Source organism: Mus caroli, chromosome X (assembly GCF_900094665.2).
Source record: "Mus caroli chromosome X, CAROLI_EIJ_v1.1, whole genome shotgun sequence".
NCBI classification, from domain to species: domain Eukaryota; kingdom Metazoa; phylum Chordata; class Mammalia; order Rodentia; family Muridae; genus Mus; species Mus caroli.
In genome coordinates, this window is record NC_034589.1 from 153514730 (window position 1) to 153528719 (window position 13990).

The 13990-nt window shown below is 35.7% G+C and overlaps 1 protein-coding gene across 1 annotated transcript in view; it reads right to left on the reverse strand.

Moving 5' to 3' along the window:
- Glra2 (glycine receptor alpha 2) overlaps positions 1 to 13990 on the reverse strand; it is a 202367-nt gene that overhangs the window by 118842 nt on the left and 69535 nt on the right. Inside the window, exons 5-7 of the mRNA XM_029472935.1 lie at positions 8470 to 8552; positions 5616 to 5753; positions 3614 to 3828 (exon numbers count right to left, since the gene is read on the reverse strand). Of these exons, the coding sequence (XP_029328795.1) occupies positions 3614 to 3828; positions 5616 to 5753; positions 8470 to 8552 (436 nt within the window). The remainder of the gene's footprint in view (positions 1 to 3613; positions 3829 to 5615; positions 5754 to 8469; positions 8553 to 13990) is intronic.

The window sequence follows — 13990 nt, forward strand, 5'->3', positions numbered from 1 at the left end:
GTCTCACAAGAGACAGCTATATCTGGGTCCTTTCAGCAAAATCTTGTTAGTGTATGCAATGGTGTCAGCATTTGGAAGCTGATTATGGGATGGATCCCCGGATATGGCAGTCTCTAGATGGCCCATCCGTTTGTCACAGCTCCAAACTTTGTCTTTGAAACTCTTTACATGGGTGTTTTGTTCCCAATTCTAAGAAGGGGCAAAGTGTCCACACTTTGGTCTTCATTCTTCTTGAGTTTCCTGCCTTTAGCAAATTGTATCTTATATCTTGGGTATCCTAAGTTTCTGGGTTTGTGATTTATATGAAGACAGTAGGTTAGCTAAAATACCCAACATAATGGGATAAAAGTAGAAATGTTAATAGTTGGTCAATTCGTATTTAGCAAGGCCATAAAACTTGTGGTTTTTATGAACCAAATAAACGGTGAACAAGGTAACTAAATGTGATTTAAAGGCAGCATGTCAGACAATGGAGATGTCTTCCTCTGGTGTCTTCCATGGGCAAGGAACACAGAGCCAATTGAATGTGTTCAACGACAGTGATTGCAAAACAGCCAGATCATTACATATTCAGATCCTCTGGATCTTAACTTATTTATAAGATAACCTACTAAAACCACGAGAATGTGCATACATGCAAACATATGCATTGTACATCATATGTATGATGAGCCTTGGTTTGCTTATTGGCAACATGACTAATGTTTCCAATAATGAGTCATCTAAAACTTTGGCACCTTCTGTTCATGAGGGTCTTTATGAATATTCTAATACAATCTGCCATCTCAGTGAACAGACTTTTCTACTACAGAATGAATAGAAAAATAACAATAACTAGAAAGAGTTCTGGGCCTACCATGTATAAACTGGAATAAACAATTTATACAGGTAGTGCTTCATCTTGTCCTCATTTAATATTTGAAAAGGGCAACTTAAGATGTTCTTATTTTAGAAATGAGTAAACAAGCTTAGAGATAAGAGGAAGAATATTTTCCCCAGGATTGAAATCCAGGCCTGCCTACATTTCACAGTGTATCTTTGTACATGTGTTCTAAAGTTTTCAGAGTGTGCTGAAATACTTTAGGAAAGGGGGGTATGGTCTATGTTATTAGACAGGTCACATATCTTTATGGTTGTTATTATTACAACATTTCCTTTATATTAAAATTCTAGCCATTGCACTCACGAACTCTCTGCTACCCAAGCTTCATGAAATCCTTCCAACCCATGCTAAGGCAAAGAACCCTAATGAAACTCAACAGTTCACACAATAAATAAATAAAGACATCAAAGTAGATATCAGGCTTGTTGGAGGAAACTACTTTCAGGAGGAGAGAGGATACTGGGGAGTTGACAATAATTAAACTTTACCATGTGTATTATAAAATTGTCAAAAAATAATAAAAAAAGCTTTTGAATGTTTTATACAAAAATTCCATCCTTATAGTCCACACTGGGTATGCTTTATGCTAATCATGGTCTCATTTGGGAAGGTCAGGGGTGTTCATTCATTTGTTTATCAGCAGTGAGGACACATTTCTAATTTCAGCAACACATATTCCAGGTGCTGAGGTAACACAATGAAGATGACAGAGTTCTTGCATACATGGTCTGCACATGTTGTTGATTACCATCCTGTCTATCTTCCTTCATTTACTCTGCTCACAACATTCAATATAGGCACATGTAAATTTATTTATCATCACCACATTTATATAGGCAGGAGAGAAGTCCCTCAGTAGATAAGATGGTGAGATAAATGGCAATTGAGACATAAGGTAGTCTATTACTAAGTCATTAGAGATTGATCATGGCATGAGACTATGCATCAGTGATAGTGTGCGTGCCTAATGCATGTAAGAAAGACTAGGTTCAGTCTCTGTCACTGCAACAAAGATAGACTCATAATACATTTTAATGAGAAAGGATATAGCATAGAATGACATAAAACCTGGAACTAAAATTCTCTATGCATATAAGGAGCTTTGTTTACAAATGTAAACAGAATTAGAGATAAACAACATATATTAATTTCTTAATAACTGTGATGTACTGGAGAGTTAATATTAATGCCTCTTTATCTTTCCGTAAGCATATAAAATGTATGTGCGTATTCAGTACATAATGTCAAAGTAGGCCCTGGAGTACCAGGACTAGTAAAATCTGGACCATCTGGTCAGGAACTGTAACATTTATAAGTCAATGAATATTTATATATATGTTCAAGTAAGTATATGATCAGGATTTTTCATTTTCCATGACTCATACTTTAATCCCACTTTAGTGTCTCTCCATCATACATATGAGTCACATCTCTTCATGGTCAGTTGAGAGTTGACTATGTTTAATAATGGTCAAAACAAAACAAAACATGTAGCAGGAGAAGTCTACTCATGGCAAAAGGTTAACCACTATGTGTTCAAAACAAAGTATAAAATTATTTTAAATTATACCCTCTTGGTTTATCTGAGATCCTCATTGTCTCTATAGAAAAAAAAATCACTGGTCAGTGACCATTTACTTAGTAATAATTTTGCCTGCTGATGGAGAATCATAATAGCTCCATAGAGTGAATCACACATTTACAAAACTGAAAATCTCATTCTGCAAATAAGTGATTACTCTTTTCATCACAACGGGCAGTTGGAAGCTAAATGTCTTATGTTTTGACATTATATGCTCACAATTTGTCACCAATACTTTAGCTGTCTATTAAATTGTAAAACGTGTTTGTGAATCCTGCAGATTAATGGTGTGCAGTGATAGTGGTAAGTAATAGCTAGAGAGAAATAAGCAAATGAACCTGTTTGGCATGAGGGCATAGAGTAGATTAGAATTTCTATTAACTAAAATGGAACTGTGATTATGTAGTTGAAAAAGCCATGAGTATTTCTGACATCTGTATTTTAGTAGGCATATTATACAAGTACATTATTCTATTTGTTATTCTACAAAATGTTTCAAAAGATGTCAGAGATAGGTCACTTGCTTCTATTTGAATATAAAAACCTCATATTTATCTTCAGAAGTATGACAATTAGTTAAGTTGCACAGTTATTTTCTTGCATTGTGATCTAATGTTACAAACACCAATGATAACATGGACCATACTCTAATACTTCTCATCACATTAAATGCAACACAACCAAATATGAGCTCAAGCCAAAAAATGAGAAGGGATTACATCCCAATTATTTTATGGAACTGGATTTGGAGAGACCATTCAATCACCATGAGACTGAGTATGCTGAATACTGAGTTGAACTCACACTCTCAGAAAACCAAAGCCAATTGCGCAATGTACTCTTCAAAAATGAGAAAGCACATATATACAATTTTAGGGAGCTGGAGCATTTCATAAAAAGGACATTTTTCATTATCTAAGCATATTTGCTCTAGCAGAAGCCTTTTCTTACATAAAAATAGATCCTACTTAGAGGATCTATTATCAGAGCCTTGATACTCTCAAACTCAGCATTTTATTTTCTTAATGGACTCATCTTTCCAACCCCATAGTGGAAAGGCAAAATTTCTGTTCTCATGGAAGTTTGTTTTCCACCAGACCTTTGGAAAGCCTCTGAGGTCACTTGTTGCCACGTGAGTCATTTCTTACCTTTGGCAGAGATGCCCTGGAACCTGAACTCTGCGTAGTCATTGTCAGGACTGTTGTGATGCCCAGGGCAACCCTGGCAGGGGCTGCATCCATGTTTATCCAAAAGGAGACCCAGGACAAAATGACTATCAACAGGCTGGGGATGTACATCTGGATCAAATAATAGCCCATCTGGCGTTCCAGGTGAAACTTGACCTCAATGCAGGTAAACTTGCCTGGAATCAGAAAAGAACCACTTGACATCTTATTGAACTCATTTTTCCCATTTTACTTTCCTATTTTATTTTGAAAAGTAAATAACAATGCAAGCAGATTGGAAAGACTGTAGACAAATGCTCACCCTACACAATCAACTCCATTTTCTAAAATTCTTCTAACAATGGAAATGATTGTGTAAGCATGAAAGAGCCTTCATACTGGAGTCATATGATTGTATCCATCACAGATTTTTCTATACAGAACTATAGCAATTTTAAGACTGATTAAAAATGTCAAGAATGTTTGTGTTATATGTAATATACATATCATTTACAATCATTAACATATACTATATACTATGTAACATATAACATATCATGTAATATGAAACAATTGTAACCAGTGAAGAGAGACAGAGACACACAGAGAGGCAGAGAGAGACACAGAGAGACAGAGAGCATGCTTGTGTTGGGGTTCATGTGTGTGTTCTGTTCATGCATGTGAAAGTCAGAGGTCAACCTCAAGTTGACTCCACCTTGAATTTTGAGGCAGGCTCTTGGCTGGCTACCTGTGTCTACCTCCACAGTGCTTAAGCTATACACACATGTCATCATTCCCTGGGTCCTGGGGACTGAACTCAGGTCTACACGCTTGCATGACAAGCACTTAACTGAGTAAGATATTCCACTATCCCCTTCTAATAAGCAAGAAGAATATCCTGAGTGTTTGAATAGTTGTATGTCTTGTAATCTCAATGGTAAAAACCAAAAGGTACATTTAGAGAGTATATGTACACTCTGTTCATTGTGGAAACTTTCTAGTCTTTTGAGAATTTCTTGAAGAACCTTGGAGTATTCCTTCTCATAAACTGTAGTGCTGCTCCATCTATAAAGAAAAGAGTGTATAGGAAGGTACGACAACTTTTAACATTGTTATTAAGTAGATGCGCTTGCCACTTTCTACATTTTTCTCTCCTTTTATTGACTTTTGAGTTAAACCCTGGAAAATCATTTGTATTTTTCACTACAAAGATAGAAGACTGGGTTGAAGTCTTAGAAGAGTACCTTGGAATCAGGTTTTAGTTACTTCATTGGAAGTCACTGTTGGCTGCTGTAGAATGTTCTACTCACAAGAGACCCAAGGAAGTTTGTGATGACTGTATTTCTACCATCACACTTCATGTTATCAAAAGACCAGAACATTTAGAATAAAAGACATCAGTTTTCCTGGTCAGGTATAATCTTCCAGGCAACAACAGATGCCCACTTGTTGCCACTACCTCAACCTTGCCTACTCCATATGTCTTTCAGTGCTAAAGATAGCACCTGACTTTAGAGCCAGCTGAATTCTCTCCAGATGATGCTCATTGAGACTGGTATTGCTTTCCAGAACTGCAGAGCACATCTCTATTTCTGGGTTTCCACGGACCTGTGTCATTATCACTTTCTTCCACTAAGGCCAGGAATGCAAATTGACCCGAGGATGCAATGTGAAGAGTAGATGCAAAGAGTAGCCAAGAATTTATGTTTTCTGTACAATTAATGAGGTCTACACCTTTCCTTAGACTCATTCACCAGCAGACTCTCATTAAGAGAAGAGTAAAAGATTCCTAATTCTTCTGTGTTTGAGGGAGACAATCTGCTGCACTCACAAGCCTATTCCATAGGGTACAGTAACCCTACATGTTGAGTGTTTTCTTAAATTCAATCTGCTTCATAAATGTGCAACTATTAAGATAATAGGGTACCTAATCTCATATACAAATGGAGAGCTCTTGGGTTTAGCAAATGAAAGAAAACCTTACCAGTGTTGTAATGCTTTGTGCAATAACCGAGCTCCTTCTCTTCTTTCAAAATAAACTGGGGCAAGGTGAGTCCTTCAGCAACTTGTACTGGACCATCACTTAACCACTCAAATATCAGGTCATTCATGGTGTACCCAACTGGAGGAAAGAAGTAGTAACAAACAATGTATCTTTTCTGAGAAAGTGCAGAATGTAATGACAGGTGGGCAAGCAGGGGAATCATTTCAAGTACAGTCTTTATAAGAGCTGCTGTGGTCATCATAACTACGTGTCATCAGATGCAGAGAAACTGAACACAGCAAGGTATTTCTGATTAATGTTTTTCGTGTGTATAACGAGAGAAAGGAATCTATAGAATCTTTTATCTCTGGCCTCTTTATTCACTAACCCTCTCTGAAGAGCAAACAAGTAAACAAGCACCGAAACCGTTTGAAGATTTTCTTCACTTGAAAGAGCTGTGTCTGTGGCAGTTCAATAAGACAATCCAATTCATGGTCTTAGTATTTCAAATAAAACCACTTCTTTTGAAATGTTTAATGAGAATGAATTCATTATAGGCCTGCCTGCAAGTATTACCATTGCATATTTGGCTTCTTCTGGAGCCTTAGCTTTACTTGTAGGAGCCTTTTGTTAATTACTGAGAGTAAATTCTCAGTCATTTTAGCAAGTGTGAAGGGCTATGGGCAAGTCATTTAAGAGGACCTTGTATGATATGTAAACCTAGAACAATGATATAGGAGCTGGAGATTGTAACCCAGTTGATGTAGTTCTTGCCTAACATGGACAAGGTCCTACTTTCAATCCCCAGCACCACATAAAATAACAAGTGGTGACACAGGCTTGTAGACCCAGAACTTGAGAAGTGAAGGATGGAAGATCAGCAGTTCCTGATCATCCTTGACTGCATAGACATACAAGGCTGCATGAGACCATATCTCAAAACAAAAACAAACCCCACAAGAACAGTTATATATTCTAATGCATTGCTAAATTGCTTTACTCATTATTTGCACAAAGTGAAACAGATTCCTTATTTTGTAAAGTCCTAATGTTATATTACGAGAAGCATACAAATCATAAAAAGTATAGAAAACCAAAGTTAGGTCTTTCTTTCCCAGAGCCTACACAATTGGGTCATTATTTGTCAATTTGCCTGCCTATTTCTCCATCCCAGAAATAGATAGCTTGTCTTATTTACACTCATTATTTCTTTGCCCTCCTTGATTTTTGTGTTTTGTTTTGTTTGATATTTGAACTGTGGAAATCAGACTGATAAGGACAAAGAATATTCTGTGAAGACTCAATTGGCTAATAACGGTAGCGTATTTATTAAGTTTATAATTTATTATTCTTGCTTACTATACCAAGCCGACCTAGAAATCAATGGCAAATTTATTTGGTGTCTAGAGTCTCTGGAATACCTTAAAGGCAAAAATGAAACTGTAGAAAGCATCAAACTGCAATGTGGATCCTGCCCAAACATTGGTCGTCCACAACTGCAAAGGATAACCAATCTACTGCCAATCTGTATGAATATATCCTAACCACTTCCAACAAATACATAAAGGGACGAAGCGAATCTACCATTTAAAGGTTTTATGTCTTAGAAGAATCGCCATTGATAGATCTGGGTCCTGCTTTACAGAGAAAATGAAATGATTGGGTGGAGGCTAGGGAGCTATAGAGTAGTAAAGGAGACACTGTATAAAAGAGTTTTGCTCAATTTTCTTCTCAAGAAATGTGACATCATAGAAAAATAAATACATACAACACACAAATAAAAAAAATCTCATTTCATCTCTGATAACATCTGAAAACAAAAGATGATTTGCTATTTTCTTTATTTTTATCAGAGGTTTTGGGAGACATATGTAGTGACTTTAAGTGATCAGAAAGAAGCCTGTTGCTATTTCTTTTTTAAAAGGGTATTCAGTGAGTCTTTTTACACTTATTATTTTTCTAAACTAAGAAGTTAAAATATTTTTCTTGCCCCCTGCCTCATTATATCTCCCAAAAACTCTGTAAGTCAGTAGCACTCATTATTATCTTTTGGATTCTGTAAACAGAGAAACTGACAAGAGTAAGCCAGAGGAAATTTCATGTCTCTTAACAGAAAATCCCATTACCTTGAAGGCATGAGTAACTTATGGTGCATGTCAAAGATTTCAGTGGCAGCAGAATCAGAGGATAAAAGGGACAGAGTAGAAGACATTTCCCTATTCCCTTCATCATGCCCTAGTGTGTCCATTGCTTATCTAAGAAAGATGCCAACTCTTATTCCTTGTCAACTTATGCCCTTCAACCTTTTATTCATGTATTACTTAGGATCAAATCCAGGGCCTTGAGCACTTTAGGCAATCACACTCCTGCTGAGCTTCGGTCCTTGTGCCTCTCCTATTTGAATACACCTATGGCTAAGGGCTTTATTTTTTTGTTCTCAAAGCAATCATATCTTCCTTGCAGTATCCCTTTGGATACATTGGTCTTGATGAATATAAGACAGAAAGAAATACGGTTTTCTGATAACATAGTGATTCTTTATACCGATGAGGTGGCTAATGACCACAATCATGCAAGGGGACATTTATTTCACAGACAATCTTGCTACGTCAGAATTGGGTGGGATTTTTCTTTCTTTGAGGAAGGGAAATTTATTTAGCATCTTGAACTGAAAGATTGTCTTTCTGTATTGATAATGGACTTCTATTAAATACCAATCCTCCAGTAAGACCTTCAATGCTGGTAAACTGGTTGAGAATGACGTTTACAAGTACTTATTCCTTTTTGATACACTAAGAGGCAAGTCAGTGGTTATAACAAACAAGTGGTAAATAAATTAATAGTGATGACTTACAACTCTCCAGCTGCATTGTACAGGTCTGGACATCCATTGGAAAGTTCTTCAGGTCCATTGGACAAGATAAAGTTAAGGTGAGTCTTAACAACAACAACAAAAAAAAAAAAATAGAATGTGAAACTTACTTTAAAATCTGTGCAGTATAATCCTTGAGAGACAAAAAAGTCCACTTAGAACTAGCAAAATATATTGATTCAAATATTGAAATCTAAGCTCCCAGGACAACCCTTTGTTTTAATGAAGGGTATCCATTGGCAACTTTACAGCATATTTTAACAATTCATTATAAGCCATTGCTCTCTATTTGTCAACCTCCAGATTCTGAGTATTTCTTATATTCCAGATTCTGACTTCCTCTAACAATGACCCTAGTCTCAAGTAAAAATATTATACTATGAGCAATGGACTCTCAACCACAATGATGAACAAAAAGACCTAAAGTTTGGGATGTTTTTAGAGTTGCCTCACACTCACATGTGCATGCCCTCCCCACACACACAGGAATGAATAATGCTTCTCCTTCCTTCAAATGGGTAGATACTTGGCTTCACAGACTTTTAATTTACCAGTTCACATGGATGAATTAACAACTTATAGCGGCATTCATTATAGGAGTTCCAGTTATAGAACAAGTAATCTTTGAGTGAAAAAAAAGCAATCAAACAGACAAACAAACAAAAAACACTTCAAGATAGTGGGTTGCACAGTCTTTGTCTCTCTGCAGCTGTTGGAGGCAACTCTGACCTCTTTCTCTATGGAACTTTTCTGAGATCCAGCCAGCGCAACCTGGGTCTTAACTCAGGATATTCATTGAGCTACAATCTCCTTCTCATGGTTTTTCTTTGGATTTCTCATGTGAATGGTGCATAACTCTTGCTCTGAAATTCTTTGTATTTTAGAGATTCAAGGGAACCAATTAGAATTGATAATCAGCAGAGCTAGTTCCCTTCTTCATACTGCCTATTATAATGACATTTTATCCAAAGCAAGATATTAAAACTTGCTAAACAATTGTTCCTCACTGATCAAGTTAGGAAGCAGGATATATGATGTTTATTCCTATTTGGCTCTAATTCTAGAAGTAAATAGCTCCAAGTTTTGTATCTTAATTAACTTTTGTATCCAAAAAATTGTGTGGTTGTCATATTATTACCCCAGTCTCCCTTCCCAGTATGCTCCTTCTCAATCCCCCTCCTAATTTGCTTCTCTATATTTCCTATGGTTCATTTTGTAGTCTATTCAAGCACAAACAAACTGCAGCACACACTTTAAAGAAAGGAAAGATTTGAGATTGAAGAGAGAATAGGGAGTCCATGTTGACGGTTGCCAGAGACATTAAAATACAGCAGCAAGGGACCAGAATGTCACAAAGCAACAATTCTGGGAAAATATATTCAGGCTTGTAAACCAATTCATCCTGTGTTAAAAGTAGATATTTCTAGGTCTTGGAAATATTTGTGGGTTTTCTGTTTAATTTTGGTTTTACTCCTTATTTTTCCTGTGGTGTCTTGTGTTGAAAAGTATAGGCTGCTTTAAAGAATTCATAAACTCCATTATCAGCTCACTCAACTTCAGGAAATGAAAACGGGTCCTTTCAAAGTTATAGCTGAAAGGGAAAATTAGAGAATTTTATTTTATTCAGTATTTTTATTATAATCTTATCAAATCCAGTATTACACCTCATTACTAGATGAATAGGCATCTCTAGAATCCAAACACCATAATTGCAGAGGAAAGGTGGCTTTGAGTTGTAAGGATCTAGCTTAAATTATAATCTTTAGATATAAAAAGACTATTTATCAATTTATCAATTTTGGAGTATATATATATATATATATATATATATATATACTCCAAAATATCTGTATATATATATATATATATGTATACAGATTTTTCCCTGTGTGAACTTTTGTTTTGAAAAAATAGTTTTCTTAGTATTGTTATCATGAACCCTTCAGAGCAAGGACAATGAAGAAATGCAAAACCAAACTCTCGCTAGTGAATAAATAAATAAAAAGCTTATTTTAAAACATGGATTAGTGGTAAGTCAAAAATAATCCATGGTCTTAAAATTAATTTTATTTTCATTTCTATTTACAAAAAGATATTAGTTTCATCATACATAAATAGGTTCTTCTTTGACTTTTTTCTTGTAATGCTTGCTATAAACAAGTATAAACCTTAAGTAGGAAGAAAGAAGTATTTTTTTGTGAGACTTATTGCACAATATTTTAAATTTAATAAATGATGTGTTTTCACATTTCAAAATTGCTGAGAGTAAATTCCACATGTTCTCACCACAAAAATAAGCATTTGAGGTGATGAATAAATTAATTAGCTTCATTTAATTACTCTATATTTCATTCACAGTTCCTGACTCCACTTTTGCCCCACAATTTTATATATATATATATATATATATATATATATATATATATATATATATGTTCAAGTTGAAAAGGAAAAACTAAAATGTTTGGCATACAATAATAATTGGATGGTATAGATAACTAACGTGAGTCAACACCAGAAAATCTGGAAAGATGATTATAATGTTGAAAGCTCTATCTCCAGTAAATTAAAATATAATAATAATGGAAGTGGGTGTAGTTTAATTACACAGTTGTTACTGTGACAACTCAACTCTGTTTTAATCATCATAGGCTATCTGTACTGGATTCTTTGGCGGATTGTAGTCTTTGTCTCTATGCCTCAGTTGGAGGCAAGTCTGACCTCTTTCCCCATGGAACTTTCCTGAGTTCCAGCCAACTTTACCTGGGAGAAGAGATGGAAAACACACAGAAGGCGGGCAAACAGGAATTCTGTGCTTTGCTTTATTTGTTGCTTGGTCAGCCTTTACTTACTCTTACTAAAGATCTATGGCCTTTGGGAATTTAATTCCTGTTTTTGTACAAAAAAAGACTGGGTGCTTCTCTGAATATGTACACCTTTATGTGTGGTGTATTGACAGTAAGGATAATCAATGCTTAGGAAATGAGCTTATTAACAAACATCAAAAGAAGGCAGGCAGTCCTCAGATCATTGACTTCAGGTACAGTGGTCTTAATATTTCAGGTTATGGAGTAGAGAATGAGTTTGGCATGTTATAAGCAGTGTCTGCTGATGTGTAATTTAAATTTCAGAAAGATTGGCAAGACTACTTAAACTTTAAATAAAGTACTTAACTCTGTGAAATCCACCAAATTTATTATGTTTTGTTATTTAGTTTTTCTTTTTTCAACAAACATATTTAGGGCATTTTAGGGCATTTTCTGAATCTTGGTATAAAATAACACTGAGGGTTTTTCTAATTATTTAAATCACATTTAATCTTTTCCATAAAAATGAGGTGATAGTTATTTTAGGAGGTTCTGGTAGGCAAAGAAAGCACAGGGATTGTTCTTGGGTGATATGAGTGTTACTAATCAGGATTAGAATGTTTATCACTAAGGTAGATATAAATCTAAAAAGTAATCAAACTGCATTTTTAGGTTTCTGGCATTGTATTCTGTTCAATGTATATGCCAAAGGAAAGGGGGTTGACAAAGAAGAAACCTATTTTAGGCCTCCAGATGCATGTTAAGCAGACATCATAAATTTAGGACTCTGCAATCCATGCACGACCAATTAGATTTTACAGTCCCTTCCCATTTGCTTGTCCAACAACATGATTTAACAAAGCATACAGCTGCTAACCCTCTGTTTGACTATTGGTGCTCATTGTGTTCCAAATGTAAAACCTGTCTTAAAAGAAATATACATAAGCAAAAGACAAAAATAAAATGTCACGAAGTGAGCTCTCATCTGAAACAGGATCAGGAGACAGTTTCATATTTGTGGAGAATTTTTCTCAGTATGTTCAGTCATCTGTGCTGCTAATAAAATTCTGTGTCCCGGTGGGATTGTTAGATCTGACACAAAGGCAGGAGTAATTACGTGAAAGTTTCTCTGCTCTCTGAACAAATGAGCAAGCAATAGCATTTTCAAAAATTTGAGATGTCCTAGTAAATGGAGCATATGGGTGATATAGTTTTTACACCTCCCACTCTGTACTGGTTAGTTTTTAATGTCAACTTGACCCAAGCTAGTGTCATCTCAAATGGAAGAATCTCAATTTTAAAAAATGCCTCTATAGGATTGGCCTCTAGGTAAGTCTGTAAGACATTTTCTTCATTGACTGATATAAGAAGGCTTAGAATACTGTGGTGGAGGCTGAAACAAGCCATGAGGAGAAAGTCAGAAAGCAGCATTCCCTCATGGCCTCTGCATCAGTTCCTATCTCAAGGTTCTGTCCTCATCTCTCTGGATGGTGGGCTACAAGCTATAAAACAAATAAATTCTCCTCCCCAAGTTGCTTTTGGTCATGGTGTTTTATCACAGCAATAGAAACTCTAACTAAGGAAGTATTATCACACCACATTCTAGAATATAATCCATTATTTTTTGAGAACATAAGAATTGCCTAACTGGAAGTTTTAGATCTGCTAAATAGTTCCTCTCAGTATATTGAAATTTCTGAAACATGTGACAGTCTGGTATTGGAATGATTTGACAGGATACAATGAGAGTTAAACAAGATTGTCATCCCAAGCCATCTAAACCCTAAAAGTGAAAGTATCCTGGGGGGCAAGTTAGAAGTCAAATTCCACCATTAGGAGCTGGGGAGATAGCTTAGAGGTTAAGAATAATTTTTCTTCCAGAGGATCAGGTTTTGATTCTCTGCATCCATATAACAGCTTACAGCTCAAAATGCATGTAGGCAAAACAGTCACAAACATATAATAAAATAAATTAATTCTGCTTAAAGTACATCATTAATAAGACTCATTAAGAGAAAAATAGTGAAAAAGTGAGAGGGTATTGGTGGATTAAAATGTTCTGCTAACTTGATTATCTTCATCCTTTTAAGTTTTATTCTTTGCTGAATATGAGCATCATCTGCAAGGCTTTTGTGAGAATTAACATTCTTCTGGTACTTTTAATGAGAAGTCCAGGTAGGGCTGATGGCATCGCATAGGCTACCTTAAGAAACACTACTTCACACATCCCAAAGGGATAACTTCATGCTAAATAATAGACTTAAAAGACAATGGTTTCATAAGGTAAATAAGAGAGAGCTTGTGAATGAAATCTGCAACTTTCCAGGAGCATTAACTTGGTCACATTCTTTTCACACCCAGGGTAGGTTACACAGCTCCAGGCAGGCTGCTATGTGATTAGGAAAATTCTATGTCTTAGGACAATGAGACAAAAGGGATATAAGCCAGGTCATCCTTGACAGCATGTTGGTAGAGTCTAGGCAACAAAGCCAAGATTAATTTACTGTCAACCAACAATTTTGTGAGTGCTTAAGAACACTGGGAGATCTGCTAGGTAAGTGAGCAGCTAAGAAGAGGAATTGGTGTTAGTAAGATTCCACCTAGGCATTAAGTGTATATAACAATAGTTTGGCAATATTTGCAGGATACCTTATGTCAAACACTTGAAGTGAGACACTTTCTTAGTTATATTCATA